Source organism: Cotesia typhae, unplaced genomic scaffold (genome assembly GCF_013202065.1).
Source record: "Cotesia typhae breed Kobodo isofemale line unplaced genomic scaffold, CoteBio_Ctyphae scaffold_152, whole genome shotgun sequence".
NCBI classification, from domain to species: Eukaryota; Metazoa; Arthropoda; class Insecta; order Hymenoptera; family Braconidae; genus Cotesia; species Cotesia typhae.
In genome coordinates, this window is record NW_027423776.1 from 2,713,593 (window position 1) to 2,739,262 (window position 25,670).

General features: G+C 28.7%; 1 protein-coding gene across 5 annotated transcripts in view; it reads left to right on the forward strand.

The window, feature by feature from the left end:
• LOC141535776 (potassium voltage-gated channel subfamily KQT member 1-like) overlaps window positions 1–25,670 on the forward strand; it is a 71,813-nt gene that overhangs the window by 10,992 nt on the left and 35,151 nt on the right. Inside the window, exons 3-4 of one of the 5 annotated variants that reach the window (XM_074255881.1) lie at window positions 10,413–10,501; window positions 10,722–10,926. The exons of 2 other annotated variants lie outside the window; for them this stretch is intronic. In XM_074255881.1, the coding sequence (XP_074111982.1) occupies window positions 10,727–10,926 (200 nt within the window). In that variant the 5' untranslated portion in view covers window positions 10,413–10,501; window positions 10,722–10,726. Of the gene's footprint in view, window positions 1–10,412; window positions 10,502–10,712; window positions 10,927–25,670 lie in introns of those variants that run through there. 2 more of the 5 variants (XM_074255883.1, XM_074255880.1) reach the window with 2 other exon arrangements.

A 25,670-nucleotide genomic window follows, 5' to 3' on the forward strand; every position in this document is an offset into this window, starting at 1 on the left:
TTTAGAAATAAAAAAATTTTTCAAGTATCAAGGGACCTTAACGAAGTAAAATACCTTCTTGAATAATCAAATCTTGAATGACATGAAAATGTTCGTCTTTATTCGAGAAAATTACAGTTTTCAGCCAAGGGAAAAATTTCTTCAGTTAAGAATAATGTTTCAAAAAATTTTCTTTTCGTTGTAAAGAAAATAATGTCTTTGACGCAGTGACTCATTTTAAAATACTCGAAATTTACTACTTCAATTTGGTTTTATTCAAAGGAATCTTATTGATTTTGTATAAGAAATCATCCTAAATCCCCATATCATTTTGGCATCGTATAACTTTCCGTGTAAGAAAACATATCGAATCATTAGATTGTATTAAAAAAAATCGAAAATTCATGTTTTTTTTCAAATGTTAATCTTGAAATTTTATCGGACAGTGTCAAAATAATGACTCTCTTAAAATTCAAGTCCTTAATATTGTTATTTAAAGGTCGCGAATGGAAATTTTTTATTTTCTACTTCAACAACATAGAAAAAAATATTTTGAAGCTTTGGAATTTTATATCTTGTCCTAAAATCAATTTACCGGGTAATACTATATATATTTTTGTGAAAAAATATATGCTCCATAAAAATGGATTCATTCAATTTTTTGATAAATTTACTTCTTTAAAAGTTATTCGAGATTGAAGTTGGCCATAAATGGCAGATTATTCTTTATTTCGGCAAAATTGTTGAAAAAAAAATTTCTATACCATTTTTTTTAACTCTTGAGAAAAGTATCCAGAATATGACGTCATACTTGAGTGCATAAACTTTAGTATAAGAGATGAATATATATCTATTTACATATACAATACTTACGTATTTTTATTTCTTTATCAAAATTGACGACTTTTTTCTTATATAGCAAATGTGATTTGACATCCAGATTGCAAAGTTAGGGGATTCTTTCGTATAAACAAATTTGTTCATTTCGTTATCATACTCATTAAAAAACAAATCTCAGCAGGAAGATATAATGACTGTTGGTACAGTTCAAAGTAACTCGCTCTGTTTCCGTCTCTTTTTACCTTTCTCTATACAAGACAATCGATATCCATGCGCGCGCGCGGGCACCCCCAATGAAATGCAATTTGTTACAAAACAAAGCTTGATGTATCGTATTAATAATCCGTTAATTCATTTTCAATTATTTTCTGTCATTAATGCTTGTGGGTTTTACAGTAGCGTTAATGATTCGTTATAATAATTGATTTGATTATTGTATTACATACAATTGTTAAATAATACAAAGTAGAGTATGGAAAAAAATTTTTGATTGATGGTTATTAAATTTTATGATTTGGAAAATAGTCAGCATCCTTCCAAATAGCAAAAGATTTTAAGATTTTTTTTTTTTGAGTATAACTCCGCAGTCATTCGTAACATTGCTATTGATCATGAGGATAAAAATTACAGTTCATCTTCATATTCAGTGAGTTAATAGTCGAAATTTTTTTTAGTTTAAATATACTTGGAATACTCTTTTTTCTAATCATCAAGTACGTCAGGATTGGAATTGTACAATAATAGTGAAATTAAAATATATCGAAATTTTGGAGTGTTTTATTTGCATAATAAATTATAATATAATATACTGGTTATATTATATTAGCAATAGCGTTTGAGTTTCTTGTTATTTCAGGGAAGCATAAGAAGAACGAGAATATAACGTGATTGTATATGGGATAAGAGGGTAATGAAGTGTTGATTTTAAATTAGCATACGGTAACAAGTGACGGCGAAAGGAAATCCCAGTGGTACGATTTTATTTCCGGCTAGTTCCGACTTCAATTCTGCTCTGTTTCAAAGTTCTTCATCTAGCTCTATAGCTTTTATCCGCCTCTATCGTTGGGATTCTGTTGGTTTTATCTCTGATTGAATTTCTTCCTTATACTTTTTTACTTTTATTTTGATCAGTTAAGTTAGAGTCTAATTCATCGTCATATCTGTAAATTTTAGAAGTTTTATGTGTGTCTACTATATGTTAGACTTTTACTCTGCCAGTTTACATAAATTACTCCCACTAATTAATTTTAATATTATATATAATTATAATTACGTATAAGTTAATGTATCATGACTTGAACATTTATAAAATTGAATTTGAAAGTTAATTTACGTTAATTGATAGTATAAAGTGTAAAGTACCTGTATTGAATTATCACTCAAACTTGAGTCTTGATAATGTGCGTAAACGCTCCCGCATGTGAGGGTCAATCAAGAATCGAATACAAGTTTCATCATAGGTCAACTATACGATCGAATGGGAAATCATGCGCAGTTGTTTTATAGGTCACGCTAATGATTAATAAATAACTATAAATTACTCAACTTTCTGAGGTTGTGTCAGGTGTTCGAGTTTGAGCTTTTATACCGATTTTTACTGCTATAAATCACATTCGTTTACATTTTCAATATACATAACTTCAATGACTAAAAGCTTTTAATGAATAAAGTATATACAAAAAGAAAAAAGCAGGACAAGCTAACAACATATTATTTTTTATTAAATAAATGTGATTTTTACTTGTATACAACCTTAGTGTGTTTTTACAAGGAGAGGGTGGGGATTATTTTTACTTCCACTTTTGTCTCTCATCTATTCTTACTATGTTTTTATACATTAGTAACTACCACATTTATTTCCTTCTTTTCCCTCACCCTCTCGGTGAGGTAGATTTCTACCCCACCTTAATGCGTTCGAGGTAGCGGCTGTGGCCGACTTACAGGTACTGTACGCATTTGCCTGTGCCTGCCCATTTAAGCTTTAGCACAGTGACCAAGGAAAACCACAGAAAACCTGATCAGTACAGTTCTATTTTTTTTTTTTTTTTTTTTATTATTTGTCTTTAATAATTTCATCAATTTCTTTTCTTTCATGATTATTTTTCATTCTTTGTTTTTATCTTGTTTGCTTAGCTTTTATCTTTTCATTGGTTTATTTTCTTTTTCATTTGCCTTTTCCTTTCGTTTTTTTATTTTATTTTATTTTTTTAATTTATACACTTTCACACCTCACCAACAAACTCGTTAGGCTACCTATCAACCGATATTGGCCCAATTTGTCAAAGAGCTTTGAAGAGAGAAATGCATGTGGCCAAACACACGTCAATGACTTCGTGTCTAAAGCATCCACTTATGAATCGTCCATATGCTCCCAACGAGCGAAATTCAAATCAATTAAAATAAAAAGGTACTATTGAAAATTTAATTCCCTCGTTATGACTAAAAGCCACCTCAGTTAATTACACTTACCATCTTGACATTAATATATTCGTTTTATTGGTTCTTTTTTTTTAATTTCAGTTTCAATTTCAACTAATTATAAAAAGAATTTTTGTTCTTTATTCAATTTATATTATACTCAGTTATTAAAATTGCTAGTCTTTTAATCTAAAGAATCAATAATTTATTTTATTGACTATTGAGACAAAGAAGGTAAAATATAAAGTAAATGAAAAAGAAAAAAAAATAAATTAGCCTTGGCTTGTTCTTTGTATTGACTATTACTCCAAGTCCCGCCTAGTAGTTGGATGAGAAATGTATTCGATGTTGTCGAGTGTAAGCCAATTTGGATAAATTATAAGAGTTTTATAAGTTGTAAGACCGTATCCCATAGAGATTTGATTTTTCTCGTGGCCGTTTTTTTCATTTTCTTTTTTTCATGCTGCAATATATTCTTTGTGAGTGGCACAACGACACAATTTTACTTCTAATTGACTGAGGAGGTCGCTGGAGACTAGATAAAAAAAAATTGCCGTAAAAAGCCACATTTTTTCTGTGAGTCTATACATATATATATATATATATATATATATATATATATATATATATATATATATATATATATATATATATATATATATATATATCAGGCTAGCCAGAAGCTAGTACTCAACTATGAGTGCTTTATGTGCCATCATTGTAGAATCAGCTAATTGGATGAGAAAAATTATTTTCAGAACAATGGCTATCTCAATTAATTTCTCGCGATGTTCAGAGAAGGGTCAGGTACTTATCTTTGTCATATTTTCTTCAACAATCCTTATTTAAATTTATTTTTATAAGTGGAACATAAGATCAAATAATGCAAAAGATAAGGACATTTTTTAATTTAATCAACCCTTTGATTTTTTTAATTGTAATTTTACTAATTATCATGTGACTGTCGACAATTACGAATTATGTATAACAGAACTTTGGTTTAATGACTCTTTGACATTTTCGATTACAGTATATACACATAGTTTGGGTACTTTTAAAATAAATTAAAAAAACAATATTATTGTCCCAAGACTAATTACCAATAATTTAATGAAAAATGTTACTGAAGTAATTCATGAAACCAACGAACTATTTAAAACTGCTCTGAAAACTTAACATAAAAAAATCATTATCACCAAAAAATATGTGAACTCGTAAAATGAAGGCACAAATTCCTACCAAGATTTTTTAGGTAGATTTCATCGAAATCAATCTATTGCATTGACCCTCATGTCAAAATTAAGTCGGAATTATTTGTAATATAACGCGGCTTGTATACACGATAGCACCTACAATTCTTAACGGATTTAAATGAAACTTGGTACACATATTTTTTAGATAATAACCTTGAATGAGTTCGAAGATGAGCAAAATCCATCAATAAGTTTAGAAATGGTAGCTCTTTAAAATTATTAAAATAGTAAAAATCACGTTTTCGGTGACTTCATCGATGTATAACTTTTGATTAAAAAGAGATGGCTAATTTTTAATAAATTCATGTGAAAGCTCATGAAATATCCTTTAATTTGACGTATATAACATTGACATTTTGACCGATTTTAGTTATTTTATCGTAGTTAAGAGTGCAATTGAAACATTTTTAGACAATGTGTTGTACAAACAAATTATAAATGTTATTCTATCGAGAATTCTCAACAGATCCTAATGAAATTAAAATAAATTTTACTTTAATGTCAGACGAAAATTAATGGGATAATATGATAATTTTTTCTGTGAAATCTACCTTCCATTTGGGGTGTGGCAGAATGGTGTTTTTTATACCACGAAATTGAACTAAATGAAAATTTCTTTTAAAATAAAAACAAATTCGTCACCAAATTTTTCTTATTATCTTATAACATGGATTAATATTTGACATATAACCACATTTACACACCGGAAAAAAAATTTACTTTAATCAAGTAAATAATTTTGAAGAACTTTATCTTCTTGATTTAAAGACAAAAATGTTCAAGCTAAGAAATTTTTTTTTGGTTTAAATAAATTTTACTTGATTAAGGAATTTTTCTTTTGATTTAAGTTGATTTTTTTTTCCGTGCATGTACAAAACAATATAAATGAGTAAAAAAATTTTATATAACACGATTCCGAGTCGAAATATCTATCCTCAATTAGAACTCAACAAATACAAGTAAGCCTCAATCTAGTCTCCCTAAGTTCAAAGAGCATTTTAAGTCTCAAATGATGCTGAAAAGCCTCAAATGAACGTTACCAGTACTCAATGAATTTCAAAGAATAATTATCAACTCTGAATGAGTTTTGATTCTGGATTGGTTTATGAAATCTCCTATAATATATGTAAAAATTAATTAATCTCATGGCAAAAAAAAATTATGAAAATTAACGACGAAGAAAACAACTTGGGTAAATGTGTAGACAGTGAATAGCAAATCGTACAAAAATGTCAAACTCAGTCCAAAAATTTACATTAATGATGTTTATTTTTAATAATAACATTATAATAAACATTTTATGGGAGGTAATTACTAATTTGATAACTATGTTTATGATAATTTAGAAAAAATTTAATTATTTTTTTAACTATTATTGAATTAAGAAAAACCACAATTAGCCTTGTGATTTTTTGTGAAACTACAAAATAAAAATGAGATATTCTGACCAGAGGTAAATTAAATCTATTTAGAATGACCACTCATTTATTAAAACTACTCGTAAAACGTATCATAACAAATTAACTTGTTAAGACATGAATTCAGTCCAGGATCTTTCCATTAATATTAAATTTGAAAAACCTTTTTTTTTGTATTATTATCAATGAAAAAAACTTGTTTGTTATTTAGTGTTGATATCTGAGTTTAAATTTAGCGATGATTTTAACACATATCAATAAAAATACTTCTTTTATATTTATAAATTATGATAATTATCAACTTTCCCATGAAATTCGTAAAATATTCATTTTCAGTTGCTGTGAAATATTTATTTAATAGAAGAATCTAATTTTTATATGTCAACCAAGAGGAAAATTCGAAAGTAATTGAGTGATTAATTATACTGGAATGTCTCACTAATTTCCAACTGCAAACCAGCAGAAATAAAATTAAAAAAAAAATAACTGTGTTTTTTGCAATTAAATTAGAAGCAGTTGACGCTTAGCTTGAAAAACAGTTTTAATTAATAAAAAGTAAAAATAAATTGTTACTGCTCAGAAAATATATAACAAGTTCACAAAGAACAAAAACTCCACAATTAAAAATCGGTTAGTTTTTTTAAACAGCATTCTAATAAAGTAGTTAATTAATTTAAAAGACAAAACTTGGAAAACGGTTGACCCTTAAGGCCATCCCTGCAATTTCCAGCTAAATTCAGTCATTAATAGCTTGCAACTTTGCCGTCTGTTTCAATATTTTTGAGCTCTTCAAGTTCAAAATGAAGATGTTTGATGCTCATAAAAATCTGATGGAAGTTTGATAAAACAATATTATTTTAATTTTCAATCTGCTATAGCTTTTGTATGAGTTAACCGATTTTTACGCGGATAGCAGCAATCGATGCAGTTTTTCAAGTGCTATAAACAATTTGTAAACGCAAATTGATCAGATAAAAAATTTTGGAATTTTTTTTTTCAAATTCAATTTTTTCGATTTTTTTAGTTCACGGTATCTCACGAACGAATCAACCGATTTTGACCAGCCCGGCGGCGATCGACGTAGTTTTTCAAGGTTAAAAACTAATTAGTTTTTGGTTTATTGATAAGACTGTTTAAAAGTTATTCCAAAAAAACAATATTAAAAAAAAATTTTTTTTTAGTTTTTTGAGATTTCTCAAAATCTATTGATTTAAATCGGTTCAAATTCACAGGAAATATAAGTTTAAGGGAACTCTTTTGAATGCCGTTTGGGAGGTTCCGATCGGATTAGTCGTTCAAAAGTTATAAGCGGTTCACCTACTTACCTCCCCCCCCCCAACCCCAAACACAGATATAGTGACATAGTGACAATATCGCGGAGGTAGTTAGGGAAGCTTTCTGTGACCTTAAAACGTCGAGATCTGATGAAAACTTGATTTTCGAAAAACGGGAAAAACCAATTATTTCTCGATTTTTTCAGCGGGAAGTTAAAAAATTGGAACTACAAAAATTCTGAAGAATTTCGTCAATAAAACAGACACACCCACACATTTATGTTGATATTTATACGTAAATATATTTTAGCCTCTCTTTCTGTGTATTGAAAAATATAAGGCGACATATTTTTTTTTGCGTAAATATATGTGGCATATATTTTACATATGTCACTTATATTTTTGACACATACATTTTTCGCTATCTTATATTCACACTATTGTGTAAAATGCTAACTATATTTAAGTATTCTTATTTTCATCTTGTCATCGAAAAAAAGCGATTTATTAAAATAATAGATTAGAGCTCATAAACTTAATTCAATTGATTAATGTGACATCTAGGGTGACTTTTATTTTATTTTTTGATGTTATAGTTCTTACAGCAGTAAAACATTTTTTTTTATTTTGAATTTGAATTGGATTATTTGAAGAATATTGCTACACTGATAAGTCAACTGATTTGGTTAAAGAGAAATAATGTTGAACTAAAAGAAAATTATTATTTTGACAGTAACCGAGATTATCTTGATTTGAAAATTGAATTTACTGTTTATGAATTTTTGGATTAATAATTGTACCATTAATCAACACGATCAATTTGTCTAATAAAGAGGAATTATTTTTAATTGTATAAAGTAATTTTATTTTTTTTGACAAATTTTAAATTTTAGTCAGAATCGTAGATGTTTTATTTAAATTGTAATTTGGTCAAGCTAAAATAATAAAATCTCTATTAGGGGAGGGGGTAGTCCCGTTCGAAGAACTCTCTTTTTTCTATCTTTCATTGAAAATGTTTTGTTTTTTTTACGAGCGATAAAAAACAAAATCTTGAATTTTTAACTATATATTAATTGATATTTTAAAAATAAGTATCAATTTTTTCAACGAAAATCTTCATTACAACGTATGTTCTACCACTTCAAAGACATACATGTTGAAGATAAAGTTTGTCAATTATCTCTATTATTTTTTTAGATTATATTTTAAAATGAAAAAATTAAAAACGGCTTGAAATTTACGCATTATCTTAATTTAGTCGATATCTATACATGTGTTCAATACATCCTTAAAAACTCAAAGCCATAGGTCAATTCATTCTTAAGATCTCTCGGAGACTAGTTAAAAAAACAGTTTTAAAAATAAAGCGTTGAATTTTGAAGAAATGTATTTTTAATGAAGAGAAAAAATTCGTAAGGTAGTACTACCGGTTTTAGAATTGACGTTCAGAATTTAATAAAACTTGGCATATAAGTACTCTATAATATTTTAATTAAGCAGTAAAATTTTTGGAAGCCTACAGGGAACTGAAAAAAAGATATTAATATTTGTAAATTTTTGCCTTCACCATTGATCTTTACGAAAAATTACAGACTTTATTTTATTTTACAAAACTGGACGTTTAGATTTCTATAATATTGGTATCAATAGAAAGAGAAAAATTTATTGAATATTTCGTGCAAATAACACAATAAACTCAGAGCTTTTGATAAGAATAATTAATAAATAATTGAGAAAAAAGTACCAGCCAACTTAAATGTGGCAACGCCGTAGAAAAGGTTAGGCCTCGCGCGAAATTCAAACTTAAATCAATGGACATGAACTCATATGTTGAGTGAAACAGAATATATTTCTGTCTCTTTAGCTTTCATGCGGCGTTGCCAAATAAAAATACTACTGAAGCCAAATTACACAAAGCACTAATTTGACACCTGTGGTAACGGTAGAACTACCGTAAACCAAAATTTTTTTTCTTGAATCAAGTCAATTTGTCTTTCAGTTTACAGCCACGTTACATCGTATCTATGGTGGCACACTAAAAAAAAAAGTTTTCTGCTCTGCACGATACGATATTGCTACTGTAAAAATACACACATTGCCATCTAGAGGATAGTGAGGTTAGGAAAACTGGATACTAACGGTAGCAATACTAACGTGCATGGCACCTGAATCGATCGCGACGGTCGCTATCCAGACTGCTACTTGTAGCTATACGGATTGTACCTGTAATGATACTTTATTTTCCACTCTACGCCGATTTTTCATTTATATACTACCAAATTGAACATCCTAATTTCATTCAATTCACTATTGTTTTGATCAAAACAACACAAATAATATAAATGTTAACTAGGGTTATCTACTCTTTCAACAAGAACTACTAATTTTTTTTTCTCAACTTTTAACTATCTTAGAAAATTCTACCTTATATTTAAATTAAGGAGCTTAATTTAAATGGAACAGGTCTCGTATTTTCCCAAATTAGGTAGAACTGCTTAATTTGAATGTGATTTAAGATCAGATAGCCAGTCAACATTTTTCAAATTAGCATCGTTACTGTTTTAATCCCAGCGAAATAAATGAGTGGAAGAAATTTATATTATATATTTTTTTTAAACAATAAAGTACTTCATTAGAAAGTAAAATTGAATGAAGAATATTTTCCTCTTCATCCTAAAGTTATAACTTTTAAGTAATTGATTCAAAACTTTATTTCTTTCTTTATAGTTCGGAACAAGAGTAAAATTTTGGAGAAAGTCTTTTTTAAATCATATCATTATTTTATTTAGTATACTTGTTGATGTATACAAAAAAGTATGTAAAATTTAAAAGCAAATATTTTTAAAAAATAACAACAATAATTTTTAATAGAAACTACAAGAGTATACTTTATATTGTTTGATTAAAATATTTTTTTAGCCAATCACGTAGGCGTTGTGATTGACAATTGATAAATTGGAAAAAGCTTTTATTTTTTCTATCAGTTATTTTTAACCCAAACCATTCCTGAAAAAGCTTACGATTCGCATGTTCTATTTTTAATAATTTATGCTCTATAAAATTCCATACAAGTGGAATATTACATTAAAAAAAGCATAATTACAATATATGATGCATGAAGTGATAATGTGACAATGCAAAAGCGCTGTATGGCAAATATTGATGGTCAGCTTTATAAAAGTAATATAGATTATGGACACGTGGGGTTGTTTTTATTTTTAATTTTACAGATTTACAAGAAATAAGAAGAAAGTTGAATTATACCACGACATGAGTTTTAAGAGCGGATCCAAGAGAAGGATCAGCTGACGATCAAGTGGTGAGCACTGTTCGGTTGACCTTTATAAACGGGTCAGTGCGATGTCGGTAGCTAATATATTTTGTATACGTGGATAGTTCATTATATATTATAAATTTAAATAATTATACATTTTCTAATATTATATATAACAAAATATATAAGACTATTCATGTTTGATATACATTAATTAAGAATTTTTTGGGGAATAAAATAATGTCTGTAATTAATGATTGCCCAGCGATAATGACGTCGGAGCCACTGTCGACGGGTGGCAGTCCGGCGTTGCTACATCGTTCTCTCCTGACCCCGCATGTCGTCTTACGATCGACGAGCTTAGAACCAGACTCCAAGACTCGCGACGGAAAGCCTTCCGGCGTCACCTCCTACTACGCGACGTCGTCTGTAAGATTTCAAACTCTCGACATGGTGGACAAGTCAATCAGGTATTTTTATTCATAAAGTACCTGATCCATCCGATGTTAAGCTCCAAACAATTGTTTATTATCCCCTTCAATTTTTACACATCTCTCTAACTACCAAATGAATTTCAAATTCCTTTTATACTGCACGACTCATAATAACAATCATTAGAGAGTGCTTCACTACCAAAAATTATTTTTCGTCTTTTTTTCGCAACTATTTTTTTTTTTTTAAGTAAAACTTTTTTGATGCTAACAGGAGGATTTTTAAACATTACGAAAAATTAAGATCGCGACGATTACTATGGGATCGGTTGCAATAGCAACAAAAAAATTAAAAAATTCCGAAACATAACACCATAACATTGGCCTACAAGTTCTCTCAGTAGCCCGAGTCGAAATTCAAATTAGGTTTTAATCGTAAGAGTATTAAAATTCTTTGAAGTTCAATTTTCTCCTTTCCCAAACACCTGTTTTGACCGTACAAGATGACATAGACTAAAAGTATGATTAACCCAGACCTACAAAATGCTGTTTTAATCGTAAACATTAACCAGATATTTGTGATTTTTATTATTTTTCTAACATCTTTTTCCAACGAAGCCAGGTGTAAAATCATGATAATAATGTCAAATTTAATACACTGAAAGAAATTTTCTTCAAAAATTACCGTTAAATTCACAGTAATCGTGAGACAGGTGGCACGGCCTAATCATTTGTCGGTAAGTGAGATCATTTTTAATTTTTCTTTTTTAACAAATTTTACCGTGGTCTACCCTAAATTTTATGTTTTCGATAAATTTTATTAAGTCTAACATAAAATAAATAAATTTTTTCGTAATTTGTATTTAAAAAGTGATAATAAATAAAAGAGCCGCATTATTCCCCATGATTACAGTGAATTTAACGGTAATTTTTGAAGAAAAATTATGCCCGTGTAATCATAATAATAATAACAATGATTAGCAGGTATTAGCGTTAATACAGCCTGTCTAGTCACATGTTGATCAATTTTTCAGCTTACTAGTTTTAAAGTATGGATTGGGTTGCATTAATCTACGACAAAGTAACAATATCGTTTTCACTGATAGTGAAATAAAATTTCTTCATTCACAGTAACTGATATGGCTAGGCAGATTGCATTGGTGCTAATACCTACGAATTATTAAATATAAATCACAGTGACTAAAAACTTAGTGCTGTATGATTTGGCTGACAAAACCAGCCATTAAGTTTAACCAGGTTAACCAGTTCATCAGCCAACTAGCTAATTCAAATTAATCAGTTAACTTAGTTAACCGGTAAATTGGTTGAATTAATGACCTGGTTTATCGCTCAAACAGTAAAATTAATATTTTGTCATTTATAAGCTAGGAATTATGATTAAATCACATACTATTGGCGTATATTGGAAAATAAAATATTTATCAGGTGATTAAAATTACTTAAATTATTAAATTAAAGTGATCTCTTTATGACATGTAATTACAATGGAAATAAGTATACAGTTTTGATCAATGAATTGTTGATATTTTATAAAATTTTTCACATCAGTATATATTTTAAATATGGAATATTCATTTAAATAAAACAGATTTATTGTAGAATCCGGAATTCAAAATGATTACTGTTTTGTCGGAAACTAGCCAATCAGTCTACTTCCCGTAATTATTTTTATTTAGGCACTTAGAATTAATTATTTAGAAGTTCTCAGGTTAGATTAGGTAATTTTACATAATTCACTTATTTAAGGGGCCCAATAATGATGAAAGTTTTTTTTCCTAGAGAAGGAAAACTTCAGCCGAAATTGAGGAAAAACTTCCTCGAAGTGTACAGAAAATATGTGTAAGTGAGAATGTGTGTATGTATGTGAATGATTGAATTGTATCTCAAGGAGAGAGCACAATCGGGGCGAGCTCAGCCACCGTTCGTGGTTTTGTGTGTTAATTGATCAGATTATCGTAGCGACATATAATTATAAATTAATTGATGGAGAGAAATTGTGGCCGCGAGGCGCTATGAAAAGAATTGACAGGCGCTGTTTTGAAGACCGCTGTTGCCGTGACGTAGTGCAGAAATCTCACGCGAATGTCCGATGTTATTTTCTATCACTGAGTTTAGCGATGCTAAATTAATGTTAATAAAATCAAACAATGTGTACACATACACACACACACACACGCGCGCGCGCACGTACGTACGTACGTACATACATTCATACATGTAGAATATAGATTTTTAGATTATATTAATTAAAAGAAATTACAGCACGAGGCAATATTTTTTAAAAGTATAATAATAGATTTATTGATAAGGGAAAATAACATACAGCTGCTCACTAGCCTGGGTGGTATTAGACTAACTTACAACTACCTATTTTAAAATTACTCGGGCCTCTCGGTCCCTTCTCACCCCCATTTCGGGCATTACTTCATACTCTCTCTCTCTCTCAGTTTTCACTCTCTCACTCATACCTCGCGTTACAACATTTCTTATTCTCTACAGCAACAGAAACTTACAAATATTTTGACATCTGCTGACAACATGTCGAACAGTCTCTGTTACCCGTCTAATCCTTAAATTTACAACCATACATCCTTTGATTTTACAATCTATTTAAAACTAGTAAAAATAAGAAAGCATCTTAAACTCTAATATTTTCCGTTACTACATACATACAAACATACATACATAAAGTTAGGCAGACAACATCCCGGGGGTAGTCAGGGAAGCTGCCTGTGACCTTAAAACGTCGAGACCTGATGAAAACTCGATTTTTGCAAAACGGGATAAAACCAATAACTTTCCGAATCTAGAAAATCTTCGATTTTTTAGCGGGAAATTAAAAATTTTTACCTAATTTTTGAGCGGGGCCGTAGTGGCCTTGAAGGACCGCCATGTCCCACCCTCCCCTACATTCAGTTATTTCTAATTTCTTGAAATTAGATGATCGCGATTCTAATAATTTCATTGCTGGAATAGACTCTTGAAGAACAATTACAAACACGATTTTCGGATAAAAAAATACAAGAATTGTTTCAAATTTCTCGTTTTTTGGATCCAAGGTAATTGATGTTTGTATTTATGATATTTACTAAGTTAAGGGATCATTCTACTTTAAATGCACGAAAAATAACGCACTAATTTTTTTTTAAAATACTGTTATGTTTGTTGATATAAAAATTGTTAGGCTCAAAATAAACATTCATAAACTTTAAATAAAATTAAAAATTTCATTGATTATAACTCCTTTTTAGGCTTGAAACAACAAATAAACAGGAGTCCTAAAAAAATAGAAAGGTCTGTGCTGTTAAAAAATCTCAGATACTTTTGAACTGATCCTTATGAAATTTTAACTACATATTTTGTATACTTATCACTATATCTCGTAGCGAAAGAAAAAATTATTAACAATATCCTTATTTTTCATTCATCCAAAGTAGAATAACTCCTTGATATTTATTAATTCATTGTATTTAGCACTATTTCTCTTTTAAAGATAGTATAAAATTGATGACTAAAATAAAGGTAATTTAGTATCGAAATTTCTGTACTAATCGAAAGAATAGACTCTGATTCCTCAGGATTTAGGATTAAAGCGCGCAATTTAAATTTCGAGTAAAGTTTAATACTAATCATTTTTTAATTTATATTTTAATTTTTTTAATTTTCGATATAAAGATATGAATGAAGAAACTGCTGAGTATCGCTCGAAAATTGAATTGACTATGGTAAATATAATAAGTAAGGAAAGTAAGATACTCGAGCTAATAATTAATCTTTCTCGAAAATAGATAAGAGAGTAAAAGATTTAAACTATCTTTTTAACCCTAAAACACTTTCTTAAAGTTTCGAGAGACGTGTTAGTTTTGAAGATTATATCGATAATATATTTCGAAAAGAAATACATGAAATAAATTTCATTAATTTGTGAAAAAAAAATATTTATGCTTTCTCACCATCAAGTACTCCATCTGAACGCGTTTTCTCTACGACAGGAAACATTATTACAGTAAAAAGGAGTTATCTGTCATCGAGTTTATTTAATTTACTTACATTTTTATGGTAGAATCGATCAATGACTGAAAAATGTAATAGTTTACTCTTAAGGTAGTATGGTCGTGAACAGCATATTTCAAGAAAATTATAAAATTTTTTTTATTGGAAGATAAATATGTTAATAATTCACCACCAAAATTCCAGATCAATTCATTGTACCGTTTTGGAACAATTAATTTTCGAAATTGCATCTTTTACGCGTAGAGTTATAGAAAGATGGTCAAGTTAGAGTGAAATCTTCCGTACCACTCGAGTAATGCAAATAGATTTCATACAACAAAAAAAGTAAAACCAGAAAAAAACCTTAAGGATTTCAACATTTATTTCTTAAGGAGCTTTAATCATAATTTCTAGCTCATAAATGACAAAATATCAATTTATCTGTGTGACCAATTAACCAGTTAACTTAACCGGATTACCAGTTAACTTAATCAGTAAACCAGTCATTAATTCAGCTGATGAACTGATTAACTAATGGATTCATTTTCTACTCTAGAGCTAGGAAAAAACTGAAATATAAAAAAAGTAACGAATTGCCTAGATTGCTATCGCAGTACATAAGCTGGGAAATTTTACTCATAAATAAAATTGAACAAATAAATGAACCTTTTTCTAGGTAACATAATTAAAAGTATTTAACAAAAACTACAGATTTAAATTCCAGATTTTAAAAACTAAAGTATATTATTTTTCAAAAAGCGCAGCAATTTTCGGCTATGACAAAATATAAATTATTTAAATTAATTAAAAATGTTATATTAAAATATAAGTGTACGACGGAACACGAGTGCTGCGATTTTCGTCAATTAATTCGTTCTCCGGTATTCTGAAAGAGGTTCGAAACCAAATATCTCTCCAGTGGATCTGGAAAATTTTTTATTGTATTTTTACAAGATGCAACTCCTATATACCAAAATTTAATTAACAGAATAAGTTATAAATTAACTTATTCTTAGAAATTAATACAATATATTTCCATTACAATTATAATGAATCTTAAAAAAAATTTTTTTTTCATAGAACAATTTTATTTTTCATGAAATTAGTGATTAAAAAATGGACGCGGAAATACGGAAACAGCGCGCTACTGTTTAGTAATTTTTGTGTACTACTGATAGTGATAAAGTTTATTACTAGCTCGAGCTCAAGTTCGACACGAGTGTTATGTGATAACTCAGTTCATTAGTGTGTAAGCGCAACGTAAACAGAAAACAATATCAAGTGATTTTTGTTTTCAATAATTATGGAAGAGAGTAATATTAAAAAAATAAAACATTGTGGAGGTAAATTAGATCATAGTAATGATCAACGAAAAAAAGTTGTAGGCTTATAAATGATAATTACTCATTCAAATTTCCCGCGGTTGTGTCATTTTACGTTGTTGCCGTCTTTCCTTGAATTCGCGACACATATGATGTCCCTGTTGAAAAACTCCAATAAGGTCTCATCAAAAGCGACAAAAGCCACTTAGAAATCAATAAAATTTATTGGTTTCTAAGTGGCTTTTGTCGCTTTTGATGGGATTCTATTGGAAATTTTAAACAGGGGTCATTAACTAAAATTCTCTTCTTATTTTGTTAATAATCAAATAACGAACCGATTGTTAATTTCAAAAAAGAATAATCATGTGTGCAGAAGAGTTTAATTATTAGGTACTGAATAATTTATAGTGATGGGATTATTATAGCAACAACTATAGCACTTTCAAAAATTACTCCCATATACGCCCGTGTATAAGAACGAATTTTGAGAACTTATTTCTTGAAAATGGTGTAGCAAATTGATTTGAAAGTTTAACTTTATTTAGAAATGTTCCGATAAAAAAAATTTCAAACTTACGAAGTATTTCGAAAATTGGTATTGAATCTCCTTAAGTTGGTTAGTAATATAAATGTATACTGATAGAAAAACAATCTTGATTCAAGAAACTTTTTTTCTTCAAAATTTGAACTCTTGAAACTAGATATAGACATATTTCTTTCAAGAATTTTTGTCTCTTGGTTCAAGATAGACGATAACATTGATTCAAAATGTTACCGACTTGTGTTAAGAATGGCTTTTTTTTTGAGTCATTAATTTACTTATTTCCAAGAAATAATTTTTTTTCGGTATAACAATTAAAGACTATTTAGTTTTTGAAATATACTTTGATGAATTATTTTGTTTTTGAAACGATAATGTTATTTTGATATTGAAAAACTAAATGTATCGATTGAAGATAATATAGCTCTTAAGCCAAGAAAATCTAAATCAAGACAAGAAATTCTTAAAGCAAAATAATCATTTGTCTTCCCAAATAAATTCTTAGATCAAGAAAATATCTCTTGAGCCAACATAAATTTTCTATCAGTGTAGTTAATCATAGAATCTAATAGATATTCTGCCTCTTTCAGACCTTACATGAAAAGAACAAGATTACACAGGATAATATTCCAGATTATACTCAATGACATCTATAGAGAAAAAAAATTTAAGATAGTAGCTAGTATAATCCAGATTATACTGAGTGATATCTGGACTATATTCATTGTAATCTCCTATTTCCTCCAGTAAAATCTCAGATAATACCGCGTAAGATTCCACTGGATATAATCTAAGTTTGTTTCCTGTAGAATTTGAATTATACTCAGTAAAATTTTCGATTATTCTTCGTAATATCTCCGCAATTTGTTTTCTAGCGCCTGCGCACTTAGCATTATCATATGACTATGAACAGGTTCCCGACTGAAAATTCCTACGTGCTCCCACTTTGGACCCAACTTGGTTTTCCAATTGGGATCCCACATTGGAATGTAACGCAAAAACGTATTTGGGGCCCAGTGGGGCAATTCCTATCGGCTCCCGATCGAGTAATCCCAGTCTGTTCCTGCTTAATTAATGCACTTAGGATGTAGCATATATGGCTACAAATTAAAAACAAACTAAAAATTACCAAAAAATTCGTTTATTTGTAAACTTATAAGGATTAAATAAATCCAATTAATAAAATGATCATCTTTTAAAAGAAGACAATGATGGCCATCCAAATCTCGAGCACATTGTATGACTGTTGTCATCGCCGTCAAAATTTTTTTGTCGTCAAGTCGATTTTCGGGACTGGAAGCTAATTTTTTACTAATGATTCATGTAATAATTAGAAAAAAGATTTTTAAAACATTATTAAACATTTACTATAATCAGATTATTAATCATACTCATGACAAATGATTTTAAGAGATATCTGATAAATTTTTTTTCAATTAAAAAATTTTTTAATTTAATGAATTAAAAAAAAAATTTTTTTTTATTGATAAAAAAATGCACTTAAAAACAAAAATATATTTTTTTAATATAATTTGAAATTGCTTTTGTTTTAACTGTTAAAATTAAATCCATTTAATTATTTTCAAAAATAACTGCTAATTTTACACTTATACCATTTATAATTGTATTGTTACTTACTTTGTTGACGAAGTTTTTCAATATCATTAATCTTCTACATTATCGAATAATTCGTCGTCACTACTTTCAGGTTGTTGTCCACTTCCTTCATCCTATTCTTCATCATGTTCATCATCACTTTCGTCATAATAGAGCTCATCTTATATTTAATTCAATTTATCATTTGAGAAAAAATCATTCCTATTATAGTCACTATCGTAAATCTACTTAAAAAATTTGATCATAAAGTATGATGTTCAATTTTTACAAACTAAAGAAAACTATAAAAATTAACTTATTGTCAATACAATAAGTTAAGTTTCTATTATGACTAGGTTAGGTTATTACGATTAAAAATAACAAGCCTCATAGCGCCACCTAGTAAGATGTTTTAATTGAATAAAGCGCGAAAAATTAAAAAATACACAACTGATACTTCTCATAAAAATTAAAGTGAAAGAGGAATAAAAGAATAATATTAAACGAAAAATATAGATTATGTAAAAAATAAAAAGTCTATAAATATTTAAAGTACGGAGTTTCAAGTGAAGTCAAGCGTTTTGAATTTTAATTTCAAAATTATTTTAGGGAAATTTTTTTTTTAATTTTTAGGTATTTACTTATTATGAAAAGATAACTTTAACAAAGAAAGCTTTAATTGTTTTTAATAAAGTAGAAAATTTGTTTTCTATCAATTATTTGTTATCAATTATACTTATATCAAGAATTTGCTTTATTTAAATCAATCAAATTTGTCAAAATTATTTTCTCTTTTTAAGGTCTAAAGTTTTAACGAAAAATATTTACAGGATGTAATTTTTTCAGTCCAAAAATTTTTCTTATTAATATTTAAACTGGAATTTATTTAATCAGAATTTAAGGATATCCCAAATGGGCCTCAAACAAATCCCCATCCGTTAAAAATAGAAAAGATGATTTATTTTTACATTTTCCATTAAGTTCCTAATTAAGCCCCAGTTGGGAAGAGTTATTGCAAAATCATTAATTTTTTCGTTGAGATATCCCAAAAGGTTCCCGAATGTGATATACCTATAGGTCTTGCCCCACAAAATCCCAAGCGAGTCCCACTATAAGTACTGGGACAATTTCTAGTCAGGTTATATCTTATTGTCAAAAGTGATCTGAGACTAGACTTCGCCTCGGCCAACAAACATGTGATCTGGCGCTTTTCTTATTTTCCTTCCCAAGAGGTGTAATATACTATTCTTCATCATTATTTTCAGCTATGGTAGTTGAGTTAATTTTAATTATTTATTACATATATTTCTAATTATACACGGAGAAAAAACCATAGGGATTTTTCCTATTTTTGCATAGGAAAAATTGCTATGTTGACATAGGAATATTTCCAATGGTAACATGGGAATTTTTTCTTTATTAACATGATAGAAATATCCATGTGACATAGGAAAAATTTATTTATCACTCAAAAACATCATTAGTGCAGTTTTATGCACTTAGGCATGGAATTAGCGGGAAGTTGCACGGATGGCCTTCAGGGTCTACCGTATTCCTAATTTTTTTTTTTTTTAATTTAGGTAAAAATTTTTTAATTCTTTTTAAAAATTCTCTTAAAATAACAAAAAAAAAAAAGTGTTAAATAATTTACAAAAATTTTAAATTATAAATTATTTAAATAAAATTTAAAATCATAAGTCTTAAAAAATAAAAAATATAATCAAGGACAAGAAATTAATTTTGACTAGAAATTTTTTCGTTTATTTTATTTTTTTATTTTATTCTCCAAGTCATGTATTAAATCATTATTCTTAATTATTATATATAATTACATAATTGACATATTTACTAATTGAATTATTATTTTTTACATAATCAAATCGTCGGACTCCGATGACTCTTGATAACACGATGATGTTGTTGGTTTTGAAGACTCTGTCGACTCTTGAGAATCGAGTTCTTTGGGTGTTTCTTCGAGTTTTTATTCATCCTCGTCCGAGGAATCACTGTCGTTTCCTCCAGACTCATCACTGCAAAAAAATAAATATTAAATCCCCTGAACTAAAAATTATAATTAAAAAATATTTTTACGCAAAATAAAAATTTTGAAAAGCTTACATTCAGCTTGCAGAAGTCGATTTTCTCGGTTGATCGTCAGTATCTCATTTTGTAGTGAGAGGATGCTGTCCTCTGTCCTACAGATGAAGTCGATCGTTTTTCTCAAGATTTTCATCCTGCCCTTCGCTGAATTGGTCGTTTCATCGAGTTCATTCACCGTTTCTTGCAGTATTCCGAAATTGAATTTGATTCCATCTCGGCGCCTTCTTTCTAGCAAGTTATGGTGGATATACCTCGATTGAACCTGATTTTCCCCTCGACGTTGACGGGTAGTTGTGAAGGGATTCTTCGGAGTCAGTCTCTTCAGACTGGAATGATAAATAATTTTGTTAATTATTTCTCAAAAAAAAAAATCACCTTAAATTATTTTTTTATAGAATTTTTTTTAAATATTTAAAAATGTTATTTTTAAGAAAGTAATTTTTTTTTAATTTAAATTATTTTAAAAATTTTAAATAAATTAAAAAAAAATTTTTTTTTTTTATTGGTTATTATTTAGAGTCGGTTTTAACTGCTGTGGTCATATCGCCGACTTTAACTGTTGGGAGTGGTACGTTGGGGTCTTTTTGGGTTGTGAAAATCTTAAATCTACGCGGTGAGGGTCGAATATCAACCAAGATGGTTTCTAAGACCAGCTTGGGATTCGAACCCACGCCTGGCCGGTGAGCCAGTCCCGAGTGCTCTATAGGCCTTGCGCCTTAGACCACTCGGCTAATATCACCGGTTAAAAAAAAAAAAAAAATTATTTTTTGAATTCTTATTTAAAAAATTGATTTTTTTTTAATTATATTATAATAACATGTTTTAATATTTGTTTATAATTCTAAATAATTTTAAATTTCAATTTTGGGTCAAATTTTGGAGATACAAAAAAAAAACTTCGGAGTTTTGTTTTTTTTTGGAAATTTAATTCTCTACAAAAATGCCCTTAGTGTTAATAACTTTGTAATAATTAAATATTTTTTAATAAAAATTTAGGGTAATAATTTTTAATATACCCTTAACAAAATAAAAAAAATCCGACCCCCAAATTTCTTTATTTTCATTGTCAAAAAACTAAATATTTATTGAATGTTAAAAAATATTCATTAAAATTAAATAACTATTTTAAAATAATTTAAATTATTTAAAAATCAAAAATAATGCAATAAATACTCACTTCGCTTTCGAATCCTTCGTCAGGCTTGAAGTACTTCTGCACAAGTTCGATATTTTTTCCGCCCATAGTCAGAAAGCAAAATTAAAATTTTAAAAAATAAAAATCACTAAAAAATAGTAAATTTGAGAAAGTTATCTTCTCGACAGACGCAAAAATAAAACTGAGCTATCTACACAAGCGAATGGCTTTATATACCCCAAGAATCGAAGACTGCACAAGAGTAATTAGCAAAAGGACCAATAGAAAATTTTTGATAATAGTACTTATAATTTGTTCCAAGTAAATGCGATTTTACGTACTTAATTTTAAGTACTGTCTCGTCAAAGACGATGTGATGAGTAGAAATAATGGACGGGAAATTTTTCGGCGACATTATAAATTCTTAGACTTCGTTAATTGTATTTAATAGTACTATTTTACATTTTTGTGTATGTGAGTCAAGAGTACGGTCAATAGCTTAAGCCCTGTATTCTATAGGTATTACAGCCATTATAGGTATTATAGGTGCATACTCTTAATTAACCGTATGTCACAATTGCACGAAATCTTCAGCCGTAGTGTTACTGAAATAAATGGTCAGGTAGCTGTCCCTCGAAAATCTAAAGCATTATCGATGGTCATATTTATGCATAATGAGAATGTAATGGATATTTTACCTTATAGAGCTCAAACGAGAATAATTATAAATAATTTCCATTTTTAAATTATTTTAAAGAATATAATATTTAAAATAAATAATAGTTTAAAAAAACTAAAAAATACGCTTTTTATAGAAAACCGAACTAAAAAAATAGAAAATAAGTTTTAATAAATTTAAATTAAGAATACACGGAGAAAAAAACATAGAAATATTTCCAATGTTAACATAGGAATTTTTCCAATGGTAACATGGGAATTTTTTTTTATTAACATGATAGAAATATCCATGTGACATAGGAAAAATTCATTTATCACTAAAATTTATGTAACTTATTTTAATAATTACAAATTTACATAACACTTTTCTCATTTAAGCAATGTCAGATAATTTAAAAGTAAAACAGTGATATACAGTCGGTTTGTGATGAAAAAATTTGAGGAAATTTTTTTCGAATTTTGCTTTTACATTTCAAAGAAATTAAAAATCCAGCAGATGATGGATGGTGTAGCTTAATGTATATGGAGCATTCCAAGCCAAATCGACCACTTTTGACCCTGACTCCTTTTGATTCGGCTGAAAGTCTTTCCTCTTTTTCTACCTTATCAAAAACGTCTCATAATTTTTTCAAATTTTTTTACCCAACCAAAAAAAGTTATGAATTTTTCAACGAAACCGCTTTTTTATTTTTAAATTACCGTAACTTTTTCAAAAATTGTTTTATCGGGACGTTTTTTTTTTCAAAATTTATTTTATCGAATGTTCATTTTGGGAAAAAATAGAAAAAAATTATTCAATCCTATCTTCATCGTTATTATCTGATTAAGTGCCATTTTCGCAAATAAGATTAAGTTAAAGAACATTTTCTTGCTCAGCTAAGCTAAATGTCTTTATTAGTTTAAGAATTATTGCATTTGAAAATGGTTATCATCGAGAAATTCGGAGTTTTTTCGGAAAATCTAAAAAATAACGATGTAGATAGGTTTGAATGATTTTTTTCCATTTTCGGCCAAAATGAACATTTAATAAATAGCATATTACAACCCAAGACCAGAAAGTTGGATTTCCTGGCGCATGGAATATAGAAGCCGAGGCTTCTATATCCCATGCATCAGGGTATCTAACATTCTGGCCGTGGGTTGTATACTATTTTTCTTGATCTCCAACCGAAAGTACGGAAATACGGACAAAGGGGGGAGGGGGCGGCCCGCCCGACTTTTGCAAAGCCGAGGTTTTGCTGGTCAGGGCGGGTAAAAAAAAATACATATGTTCTAAGAAATAATATATTAGCTAAGCTTACATTTTCACTTATGTTAATATTACACAGCAGTATTAAGTCTTAACTCATATCACGCTGCCACAATACTTTTGAATAATTACCATCAGTAATATTAATGAGAAATTTTTTTAATTATAATAATAAATGATTCTATTATTAATATTTATGTTATTAATATTTATATTATTAAGATTCATATTATTGATTTTTATATTATTAATAGTATTAATTGATAGTACACATTGTTTAGACAAATGAAATCGTGGTTATGTACCAGTGTGGCCAGATCGTGCTCTTTTCTTACTCCCACTTTGTAGGACACTCTCATCTGACTATATTGAAAGCGGTACAAAGTGGGGGTAAAAAATTCGCACGATCTGGCCACACTGTTATGTACAGCTGTCAGAGCGCCGGCGCTACATACTATACACTCTACGGTGAGTGTGTAAGTATATTCACGCAAACACGCTTGTGAATAAAGTCACACGACCGAGCCAGAAAAAATTCATAGTCCACCAGAGCGCGCTGTAATTCGTGTGAGCCATAAAAGTCGTTCATTCTAGAGCGAAAGGCTGCCAGAAGGACCGTATTTTCGGGTCGGGGATCAAGAAAATAAATTTGGAAAAAAAAAAACATCCCGATAAGTCAATTTTTGAAAAAGTTATGGCAATTTAAAAATAAAAAAAGCGGTTTTGTTGAAAAATTCATAGCTTTTTTTTGATTGGGTAAAGGGGTCAGGATCAAAAGTGGTCGATTTTGCGTGGAATGCCCCATATATATATAAAGCCACACCGTCCATAATCTGCTGGATTTGTAATTTTTTTAAAATGTAAAGCAAAATTTGAAAAAAAATTTCCTCGAATTTTTTCATCACAAACCGACTGTATATTACAGTTTTACTTTTAAATTATCTGACATTGCTTAAATGAGAAAAGTATTATATAAATTTGTAATTATTAAATTAAGTTACATAAATTTTAGTGATAAATAAATTTTTCCTATGTCACATGGATATTTCTATTATGTTAATAAAGAAAAAACTCCCATGTTATCATTGGAAAAATTCCTATGTGAAAACACTGTAAATATTCCTATGTTAACATTGGAAATATTCCTATGTCAATATTGGAAAAATTCCTATGTCAACATAGCAATTTTTCCTATGCAAAAATAGGAAAAATCCCTATGTTTTTTTCTCCGTGTATAATAATTATGATTTCATAAATAATTATCATGATGAGAACAGTGGTATGCTTTATAACGGATGGACGTGTTTTTAGTAGCTTTATATTTTTATAAGTAATTATTATTATTATTATAATATTATAATTATTATAATTATTATAATTATTATTAAAAAATTATAAGCCTGAGTGGGATTCGAACCTGCGCCTTTAGATTTAAAATAATATAAATATTATTGTTATTATTATTTAACGTCTGGTTTCGTCGTAAAACTCGTTATTAAGAAATAAAACTCCTCGAGTTATAATTAAACTAGACGTACGCTCATACAGTACCCAATAATATAAAGTTTGTTTTTATCGTAAATTTTTCTGGATTTAATTTAAATCGAGAAAAAATTTCAATTATCTAAGACAGAACTTAGATTTCGACTCGAGAAATTTCGGAGGCTCAAAATATCATTTGGGATGTGAACAAAAGTGAACGCTGTGCAACGAATGACTGGATGCTGTTTGCACATGACTGAGTACTGTGTAAAGAATACTTAGTCGTGTGTTGATGTTATCACACGATTGAGATTTCTCGGCTCAGTATTAAATTCTTTTCGAACAGTTTTCAGTTGTATGCAGATAATAATCAGTCGTTTGTTGCACAACTCTCACTAGTCTTCTAATACATCTGACCTTTAATGCCATTAATACACTACTGATTACTGTACAAAATAGTAACCAATGATGCTTTATTTTTCCCGTGAAGACATCGACAGTCGCACGGTAAATTTTTTTTTCATTTATTTGAGATCATTCTCCCTACCTTTTCTAAAATTTTCAATGATTATGTCTTGTTCAATAAAAAAAAAAGTAAATACTTTATAAATTATTTTTGTCGTAGAAAAAAGAAGATTTTTGTGTGAAAACATTTAAAAGTAGTTT